Raw genomic sequence first — 8351 nt, forward strand, 5'->3', positions numbered from 1 at the left:
TCATTTATAAATTTCATCTATGTGTGTACCTTCATCTAACATACTCACTCTTGAGTGTTTTGCTTTGTTTTGTTTTCATTTGTTTTGTTTTGAGACAGGGTCTTACTATGTAGCCCAGGCTGGCCTCCAACTCATGTCGATCCTCCTGCCTCAGCCTCTCAAGTGCTGGGGTTACAGGCGTGCACCATCACGCCCCGCCGGCTCTTGCATTTTTAACCCGGCTTGATTGCTTACGCCCGAAGGGAGCTTTGGGAGTGCTCTGGAAACGCCGCCCCAGATGAGTGGCTCTGAGCGTGTGGATCCCAAGGTCCCGGGCGCTGCGGGCAGCGAGGTGTGAGCTGAGCTCCGCGCTTCCTTAGGCACAGATCTTCCGAAAGGACTCAGCTATCAGTCTGCAGATAACCCCGTGCCCAGAGAGCCTTCAGCACGCCCAGACGGCCCTCAGAGCAGACCACCCTCCCCGTCTAAGGGCCCAGTCACCCTCCTCCAAGACCACTCCCTCCGTGGACGTTCTCTTCACCGTCCTTCCTCTCACCCCGGCAGACGGGCTGCGCCCAGCATCACTCTGCCCTTGGACCGACCCCGCCTCCGGACTGCTCCAAACCACACCTCAGGCCCAAGCCCACTTCCCACCACGACAAAGAGGAGCACAGCAGGAAGCCACGGTTGGGCTGGGGGGCACAGGTGCTGTAATCCCAGCACTCGGGAGGCTAAGGCAGGACGATCACCGCAAATTCAAGGCCAGCCTGGGCTCTACAGTGAGTTCAAGGCCAGCCTACACTACATAGTGAAACCCTGTCTCAAACAGACAGCAAACACCTCATCACACGGACAGTATGCACCGGCCAAAACACGCAGAGGTAAGCAATCCTCACACACAGCCGGGGACCCCTCATCGCACAGGCTCCTCAGAACACGACCAAATTCCAAGGACAGGGCCGGCCGGCTTCTATGGCTGTTTTCCCCTTGTACAATTTTTGCTTCTTGTGGTGATTTTGGAACCGTATCCTCACACGAACGGGCAGCTCCATGACCTGGGGACAGACCACGTCACTCTGAAATCTCAGTGCACACCCAGAACTCTGAGCCTTGCCCTAAAGAATCCAAGGGAAGCCATGAGGACACACAAAACCCACCGTCCTGTGAACACACACACACACACACACACACACACACACACACGGCTTCAGGACACTGTATTTGCCAAGATCCAGCCCGATCCTCCCCTCCAGCCAATCCCCTACTGCGACTGGACCATTGACAGGTGGGTGAGTATGGCTATAAATTCCGTTTCTATTCATTTTTGTTTTTCAAGGCAGGGTCTTCTTGCTTTGTAGTCCATGCTGGCCGCGAACTTGCTGAGATCCTCCTCCCTCTCACGCGTCGGGATCACAGGCCTGCACCACCACACCTGGCTACGGCTGCTCATCCTTAGGGTTTAGGATTCGTGCTTCTCCGTAAGTGAAACAGCAGCAGAACAGCAAACCCCCAGCCCGCTTCGGCCTGAGTGCCTCTGGCAGGCAACAGAGGTACCTAGGCCTACGGCCCTGCAGGCGAGCTGGTGTGCTCGCACCTTTCTCCGCGTCCCTGCCAGCAAACACAGCTTCGGAGCGGAGGAAGTCCAGACATTTCTTTCATCCCCTCCCGGGCAAGAACCAGTTTCAGAACCACTGCACATCTTCACAGAAACTTCCCTGGGTCCCCACCACGGGCCACAGACCGATTTAGAGCCCTGTGAAATGGAGCTCAGCACTGAGCCCTGCCACGCGTCCTGCTCAGCCTAGGGCGCTCACAGAAGTCATATTTAACAAAATGACATTTTGTGACTCACGGACACTATTCACAGCAACGACTAAGCTGCACCTCTGAACTGAGACGCATCCAAGCAGAACGCGGAGTGACGCGGAGCAGACTCCTGCCTGCTTCCATCCACTGTCCATCAGACAAGCGTCCCAGGGTGTCCCCCAGGCGGCTCCCCCAGGCACCACGCGACAGCAGCGTCCCCGAGGCGCTTTCCCAGGCAGGCTGCACTCCAGACCTCATCTGGGACCGGCGCTGAAGGTCACTTTCTCAGAGGCCGTCCCCCCCAGGCAGTCCCAGTGCCCAGGGCCAAGCCCTCATCCTGGAGCCCTCATCCCGGGGTCCAGTGAGATCGTTCACTCCTCCAGCGGTTAAAACCCCTGCGCTTCACTCTACCGTTGCCAGCACCTCCCCCGACCACGCGGGCTCCTCCCGCACACTGCGCAGCCCAGCTCTGCTGACCAGGCGAGGGGTCCTTCCATGCTACCAGACACCGACTTCCTGGAACCCTGTGGACAGGGCCCGACAGAGCAGGCAGGGTGTGGGGGCGTGGCCTCCGTGGCCCTTCGCTTTGTCTCTGCTTTCTACCCACCATGCCATCAGCAGCTCTCCTCCGCCAGGCCCCTCTGCCATGCTGCCCTGCCTTGGCACCAGCCGGCTACACGATCAAAATAAACCTCTCCTAGCCCGGCATGGTAGTGCACACCTGTAATCCCAGCACTTGGGAGGCTGAGGCAGGAGGACTGCTGTCAGTTTGAGGTCAGTCTGGGCTACAAAGTGCGTTCCAGGCCAGCCTGAACTGCACAGTGAGACCGTCTCAAAAAGGCAAAAAAAATTAATAATATAAATAAATAAATAAACCTCTCTTCCTCCAACTTGTGGGTGTCAGGTATTGTGTCTCAGAGACAAAAAAAAAAAGTGACAGCAACAGGTCCCTTCTCTCCCAAGGGATGCGCAAGGGGCTCACAGACCCACGGCTCCAAGCCCAGCGGGTCTCTCTGGTGACCAGCACCACCCACCAGCCCAGCGGGGACGGCCTCATTAGAACAAAAGGTGCTGCTGTCACGGGCCGTGCCAAGGGACCTAGGAGCTCAGGGTCAGGAAGCAGGGTCAGAGGCCAGGCGTCAGGACAAAGGCGCTCTGGCGCCCAGGCCCGCAGGAAGTCATCAGAGTTTCAGAAGCTCCGTGCCAGGCCTCAGACGCAGCCACCAAATAGTGTTTCTCCTCACGGCACAGGAAGACTCGACACGTTCCCTGAACCTCGTCTAGCAGTCAACTTTCCTGCTACGGCAAAATCCCCAGGGCAGTGGCTCCCGGAGTCCTGGGGACACGGTCCCTACCCCGGGCCTCCTCCTGACCTGCCTTGCCCCCCAAGTTCCCAGCACCCAGATGTCCAGCCTGCCACAAAGCCTCTGTCTGCTGACAGAGGACATTTTTATTTTTTTACTTTTGTTTGTGTTTTGTCTTTTTAAGACAGGGTCTATGTAGCCCAGGCTGGCCTCAAACTCGAGGTGATCCTCCTGCCTCAGCCTCCTAAGTGTCAGGCTTACAAGCATGCACCACCAGGCCCAGCAAAACACTTTTAACAAGGATCCACTGTTGCCCTTTCCGACTTCACCGCCAAATGAACACGTCCTCAGTCCCTGCCTCCATTTTCCACTAGCCACAAGGAAGATACACTGGGATTTCCTCCTGGCCCCGAAACTGCCTCAGCCCACACTCCCATTTCCTGCTCTCAAACTTATCCAAAACAGATCCACAGTGGCCTCAGGGCTTTTGCACAGGTTCTCTCCCCGTTAGGCAAGGGCTCTCCCATGCTCTGCGCCCTGGGCCAGCAAGACTGTTTCCTGCACTTTCCACCCTGCAATCTTGCAAAGGTCCCACGTCCTGGGGACACCTCAAGGTGTCAGCATCTCCGTTAGAGTCTCTTGCACTCCTGTACCTGCCCCAGGCACAGGTCACGCTGTCCATGGTCTAACATCACCCTACTCCACCATCGCCACCTCTCTGGGCTGTGAGCTCATCGGATACAGCGCTCTTCAGGGTTTTTCCCTCTTCACTGGTACAACTGGAAAACACAAGTTTGAAGCATGAAGTCTTCCACAAAACAAAAGCTGCTTTGGTTAGCTGGACAGTAACTGTTAGCAGATATTTTGCAAGTTAAGACATTGAGCCTATGCAGTTGCTTGCCTATAATCTCAGCACACAGGACGTTGAGGCAGGAGAATCAACGTAAACGAGACCGGCCTGGGCTACATAGCAAGTTCAAGGCCAGGCCAGAGTCTGTCTCAAAAAAAAGACACAGAGACCCCAGCAGGACTGGGCTGTGGTCTGAAACCCCACTTCGGAGAATGAGGATGAGACAAAGAGCATGAACTGAATTTATACCTCTGAAATGACTTCCTCTCTAGAAAGGAAAAGAAGTCCAAAATAGATCTTTTCATTTCAAACAAAAGTACCTAAATGGATTAGGTGCATTTCTAAAAATAGCTTTAAACCCCAGGGAAAGACATGCCCTGCGCACACTAGACGTTCTCCAGGGTAGGCACAGCTCCCTGCGGACGCCTTCCGATACCCATGACCACGCAGAGTTGGCCGAAATCACGCCACGCCCCGGGGTTTCATCCCGCCCCGGGAGATAAAGAGTAAAATAAAAGGTAGATGACAGGAAACAGGGAAGGAGATCTTTTGCACAGGGAAGGGGACCAAGGGGAGAGGAGGGGAAGGTGTGCGAAAGTGTGGAGATGTGCTCTGCGGTGGACCGACCCGTCCTGGCTGCACCTTCGGACTCACTGAAAAGGGCCGGCCAAAAGCTCTGGTCCCCGCCCTGCGCCTCCCTAACAGATAAGTGAATGTTTCTGTATCTTTCACAGCAATGCAGCTTCCTTCTACTTTCATTTGCAGAAGCCCTTGTGTTACTTAAACTGGGATTTTTGTTGTTATTGTTGTTGTTGAGACAGGGTCTCATTATGCTGCCCAGGCTGGCCTCGAACTCACTGCCATCCTCCTGCCTCAGCCTCCCAAGTGCTGGAATTACAGATGTGTGCCTGCACCAGGCACAGTAAGTTAATTTTTGTAAATACGGCTTTTCTTTTCTCAAGCCTGCTAAGTACCAGGTATCCTGTGTAAGTCTAACCCTTACTTTTTTTTTTGTACTGGGAGTAGAACTCAGGGCTCGCACATGCCGGGCAGGTGCTGTGCCGCTGAACTACATCCCCGGCCCTAGCCCTTACTTTAATCGGAACCCTGTGCATAGCTGGTAGAAATAAAAAGGACAGCGCCTCCTGTGGAACAACAGTTTCTAGTCCTCCAAAGCAGTTTCATCACTGCCCCAACTTAATGCTTGGCTATAACTAAGGCTCCAAGAACTAGATAAAATAGCCTAGGCCTCTCGGCCCAGACGGGTAACCACAGGCTCATCCTGACTCCAAAGCTGCATCTGCCACTCTTTCCCACCACCCACACTTCCTCCCGGACCCTGACCGTTCGGGGACTGGTGAGCCCACCCAGCGCAGGTGCGACGGTGGGAAAGGCGACGTCAGGCACGTACCCCGCAAAGCAGAACACAGCGACCGTCTAGTCCGACTGTAACTAGACAAAGCTGCCTCTCTGGAAAAAGAACTGCAAGATGACACAGGCGTGCACACGATCGAGCACCGCCCAAGAAAATAAAATGCTTCCGGGGGGCACTTCCGGGCACAGACACTGGTCTCTGCGGCTAAGGGTTCTGCAGTACCCAGGCGGGGGGGATGTGGAGCAGGATCCCAGCTTCCACAAGCTGGCATCTTTCTCTCTTTGTTCTCCCAGGGCCGACTGAAGTTTTATAAGAGCATTCCCACGGGCTGGAGACTGCATCCAGTCAACACCGGGCAGCTTTACTCCCCCAAGGGTAGCAAAGGCGCCTCCTCCAGCAGAGCTCAGGAGTCGTCACCAGAGACACCAGGCTCCAACTCAGCGAGGGTGGCAGCCCACGGGCACTGCCCAGAGCCCATAACCTCATTCTCCAGCTGTCCCCTCCCCGCCCTCAAGAGAAAGGTTCCAGGAGGGCATGAGCAGGACCACCGGTGCCTGCCCTGCCTGTCCACTGGAGAAGTCAGTGCCATGACCCTTGCCCCTGAACACGTTAATTAAAGAAAAGACAGGCGGAGGAGGAAGACGCTGTTCCCACCCACCCCTCAGCTTCCCACAGCGGTCACACTGCCAGTTACACAGGAAGCTGAGAAGAGAGAGGGCGAGCTCTGCCACGGGATCAGCTCAGCCTCACTGGAAAGGGGGGTCTCAAGACAGACCCAACCTCGAAGAAAAAGTGGGATCCACCAGGCAAGAGCAGATTCATCCAGCTATTCACCCCACCAATGTCTGCTGAGCATATGTTATGTGCGAGGCACCATCACAGGGAAAACACTTGCCTTGTCAACAAGCAATTTAGTAAGGGAAAGCAAACAAATAACCCCTAAGTAGACTGCGCATTAGAAAGCGAGGAAGAGTGGTGGCACTCCCCTGTAATCTCACCATTCTAGCAGGCTGAGGCAGGAGGGTCACAAGTTTGAGCCCAGCCTGGACAATTTAGCGACTTAGTGAGAACTGTCTCAAAATAAAGAAATTAGAAAACAGATGCGGATGTAGCTCAGCGTAAAGGCTCTGGATTCAATCCCCAGTCCTCCAAACAAACAACAAAAGTGAGTTATGAAGAAAAATAAAACGGGGGGTGAGTGTGTGTGTGAGAGAACATTATAATCCTCAAGTGAAACAAGTTTGTGTTTCTGAAGTTTTGTGACTCAGATTAATCTCTAGACCTTGTATGTTTCAACTCCTACCACCTAGTAACGAACTTATTGTTATAATAAAGGAGACATTTCTCCAACATCGCACCTCCAGATTTCATTTTCAATCCCTGTTAGCCACCGCCAGTCGCTTCCCTCCAAACAAAAGTCCACAACCAACCACCATGTCTCTTTAGCCTGTTAGTTTCATAAACATAATCTAAGTTTAAACTCCACAAATAAGCCGCTTAAACTTCACCAAATTAGATTTCTACGTTTTCTACACACCACCAACGTGGAGTTGCCCTGCGTCCCATTGCTCTGGACTTTACAACATTCCTAAGTGGCCCCGGAAGCCCAGGGTGGTGGCAATATCCTAAGTTACCGGTCACCAAAGGGCACAGCCACGCCCACCTGCTCCCAGCTTAAGGCTCAAAGGTCAAACCACTGAAGCAGAAATGTCAACCTGAGGGCTGGAGATTTAGCTCAGCGGCAAAGCGCCTGCCTGGCAAGCGCAAGGTCGTGAGTTCGGTTCCCGGTACCAGAGAAAAACTAAAAAAAAAAAAAAAAGAACTGTCAACCTGGCACAGTCAGTGGGGTCTTCCAGAAATACAGCAAAGTGTCTTGTTTTGGGGGCTCGTCCCCTCTTTCGATCAAAAATGTCTACATATTCACAGCAAGCTGAAGCCGAAGGAAATAGCAAGGAATCCCAGAGCCACTGGTATTACAACGTGGGACCTGCTTCACTGTGGAAGGGAACGGGGAGGGGTCCCCAGCCTTCGCAGTTCAGCACGGAGACCCCCGGGACACCAGAGACAGATACTCTCCGGGAAGGACGCAGATCTGACGCTGGACCAGGCACGGGAGGGGCAGCTAAGCCGTGGGTCTGCGCCCGCCTAGATGGTCAACACGCCGGAAGCCCTTTCCAACGCAGCACGCCGGGCGCCGCCGGCCACCAAGCGTCCAAGCCGGGCGCTCAGCCCCTACTCAAGGGGACACTCACCGGCCAGCACCTGCTCCGCGCACCCCTGGTGAGGTCCGGGCCCTGACCTTCGGGCTCAAACTTCCCTCCAGCCTCTTCAAAGCTTTGGCACCTACCCTCTGGGCGTCACCAAACTGCGTCCCTGACCCCCAGCACCCAGCACCGGGCACCACAGTGCTATTCAGGCTCCTCCAAGGCCCCTGCAGCCTCCGGCACCTACCCTAGCTCCTCTCCCAAAAGTCGCCCCCGACCCAGGCTGTCCCTGGAGCTCACCAGGACCACCGGCCACTCTGGCCGGAGTCCTCCGCCGCCCTCCACGGCTTCTGGCTACAGTCCCACCGGTCCCCTCCCGGGCCTCGGGGAAGCCCCCTCCTCTAACGAACCCAACCGCTCCCCCAGGCCCCACCCCCAGGGCCTGGCCCCGACTGGCCGCCGAGCAGAAAGTCACCGACTGCTAACCCGGGGACGCAGGCGGGAGGACGTGGCGGGACACTCTAAAGTCTCTTTCTTCACATTCCGAAATCAAACGTTCACCCCCGGCCCCCAGATCCGACCGGATTTCCCCCAGCCGATCTGTTTAAACAGGTATTCTAGCTAATGCTGAAAACTGGATTTCAAACGCAATTTCAAAAGGCTATGGATTCTAACTTTTAGGAGAAAGAGCCTTGTTTTTCATCAACTTCTCAAGCCTGAGGGCTTTTTTATTTTTCCTTATTCCTCAGGAGACACTGGGGGGAAGGGGACCCGACGTGCTCAATTTTGCTACTAAGATCGGGGGGCTGGGAGGTGCTCCTCGCCTCCCTCTC

At 54.9% G+C, this 8351-nt stretch overlaps 1 protein-coding gene across 1 annotated transcript in view; it reads right to left on the reverse strand.

The window, feature by feature from the left end:
- Window positions 1-8221, reverse strand: part of Tbc1d8 (TBC1 domain family, member 8 (with GRAM domain)) — a gene marked incomplete in the record, with an annotated part of 95806 nt that extends 87585 nt beyond the window's left edge. The window contains 2 exon segments of the mRNA XM_013522696.1: window positions 7819-7999; window positions 8210-8221. Coding sequence (XP_013378150.1) covers window positions 7819-7999; window positions 8210-8221 — 193 coding nt within the window.
- Between the last annotated feature and the right edge of the window lie 130 nt (window positions 8222-8351).

This window comes from Chinchilla lanigera, unplaced genomic scaffold, assembly GCF_000276665.1.
Source record: "Chinchilla lanigera isolate Chin_1 unplaced genomic scaffold, ChiLan1.0 scaffold00069, whole genome shotgun sequence".
Lineage (NCBI taxonomy): Eukaryota > Metazoa > Chordata > Mammalia > Rodentia > Chinchillidae > Chinchilla > Chinchilla lanigera.